Source organism: Chanos chanos, chromosome 6 (genome assembly GCF_902362185.1).
Source record: "Chanos chanos chromosome 6, fChaCha1.1, whole genome shotgun sequence".
NCBI classification, from domain to species: Eukaryota; Metazoa; Chordata; class Actinopteri; order Gonorynchiformes; family Chanidae; genus Chanos; species Chanos chanos.
In genome coordinates, this window is record NC_044500.1 from 36363430 (window position 1) to 36365571 (window position 2142).

At 41.9% G+C, this 2142-nt stretch overlaps 1 protein-coding gene across 1 annotated transcript; it reads left to right on the plus strand.

Moving 5' to 3' along the window:
• On the plus strand, window positions 1–906 carry ppp1r3db (protein phosphatase 1, regulatory subunit 3Db). Its single transcript, XM_030778311.1, has one exon. The coding sequence runs from the start codon at window positions 1–3 to the stop codon at window positions 904–906; it is 906 nt and encodes a 301-aa protein (XP_030634171.1).
• The last annotated feature ends 1236 nt before the right edge of the window (window positions 907–2142 follow it).

Consider the following 2142-nt stretch of genomic DNA (forward strand, 5'->3'; position numbering starts at 1 on the left):
ATGGCTAAAGCTGAAGAGCAAGTCTATCCTGGGAAAACTAAATCAACTATTCAGTTCATAAGTGGTCGGAGTGAGGTTTCACGCCCATCTATGACCATACGTGTTAGAGACATCTACAGCCCTAAGCCTCAGCCTGAAAGGAAACCAGTTCCAATACGACCCCCCAGCCCAAAACCTGCTCCCCCCAGGAGACCGGAGCTCCACAAAAGCCTGTCTTGTGAGCCGGAGCCCAAGCCTATCATGAGGAGGCGTGCCCGGTCTCTGCCATCTGCCGGTGACCAGAAGACCTCCAGGCATATGCAAGTCCGCTTTGTTGACTCACTGGGGCTGGAGCTTGAAGATGTGAAGTTTTTCAAAGCTGGCGAGGAGCCCCGGATACCGGCTCATGTCATCACGAGGCTTCTTATTAGCTCTGAACTGGCCTTTGGAAAGAATTTAGAGTTATCCCTACCCTACTTCAAGCCATGCTTCCCTGAAAATATGTCAACACAACCAGACTTCCTGAAGCGCTTGTCTCATCAGAAAGTGTGTTTGGAGCAGATTCTGTGTTCGGAACTGGGCATTATTGGCACTGCCCAAGTTTTAAACTTGGCCTTTGAGAAAGAGGTCATAGCACGTTACTCATTCACAGACTGGAAAAGTTATGGAGATTCAAAAGCAAGTTGGGTGACTACTGTCCACAGAGACGGGGACATTGTTCCAGAATCTGACGTCTTTCGCTTTCGCCTACCTGTGCCCCCTTTTATCCTGAAACCAGGAGCCCACCTAGAGTTTGCCCTATGCTTTTGGAGCAGAGGCAAAGACTACTGGGACAACAATCAGGGACTCAATTATAAACTAGAGTGCCACAATTACAAGCTGATTGTGCCAAAAGAGTGTGAGGATACCATGGTGCACTTTACATGAACCACCACAGGGAGGTGCCACCAGATCTATTTTAATTGTATTTTTGATCAATTTAGCCATCTTTGGAAAAAAAAAAAAAAAACCTCTCTGTTCAATGAGAAAAAAATTATACTGAAATGCTGTATGATTTCATTTCATCTGCTAATTTCATTAACTCATTGTTGAATCATTAATACTGATAATCAGTAACAATGTTAAAACCAATGCACAAGGAAGCACACCATGCTACTTGTATATAGAGTCATGTATAATACTCAACAGTTTACATGAGGAGATTTAATCCAAACTGGTCCCAATGAGTTTCAAATTGTTCTCAATGAAAAACTGGATTAGATGTTTCACAAAAATCAGTAAGATGAGTAAACATTGTTGACATGTTCTATAAACATTAATGAGCATGACTGTTTTGGTCCCCCCTCCCCATGTTTCTTGCTTATTGTCCTCTTTTCACTTTGTGTGAAAAACATGTGCTGTACTTAAAATTCAGATTTTTAACATATTTTTGCATCAGTGAAGTGATTTTCAGAGTTAAGTCGTTCTGCTAGGCCATTATTCTTCAGAGGACTTTATGAATAGTTGTAATCCCATCAGTTTTATCAGAGACTTTAGCCAGATAGCATGCAGTTTTATCTGAGTCCAGGAATTGCGCACTTGCATCTTGTCGGATTTGTGACCCAATTTCACAGCTGACTGTGTGGAGCCATGAGTTCATACCCAGTACACTGAATTTGTGAATCTTATCACAGGAAGAAGTATTACAGTTGAACAAATACACCTATAATGTATATCTGTATGCACAAATTCAAAACATGATTGGTGATGTTTTTTATATATATTTATAAGTATACATGTACACATATGTGTATATTTTTAGTGTGTGTGTGTATGTTTGTGTGTGTGTGTGTGTATGGAGGGGGGGGGGGGCATATATGTGGTAATTCCCCCTCCCCTCACAGAACTGAAGTTATGTTAGGGGATAAACATAAAGACCTTAATTCAACTTTGGCTATGCCTCTGACTGTCTCTCAGCAGTTTTACTTTTGACCTTTAGTCAACAAGGATTTCTTTCAACCTGTTGGCAGCCTGTAGCACACGGCATTCTAGGGGAGCATTCTTCCATGTGCCCTGCCTGCTGCAACTGTAATGGCACATGATACAAACATGAGATGTGATCTAAGAATATCCACACTTGCAAAGCAGCAGAGCTCTCATGTCATCTTTGACCGGATTTATGCC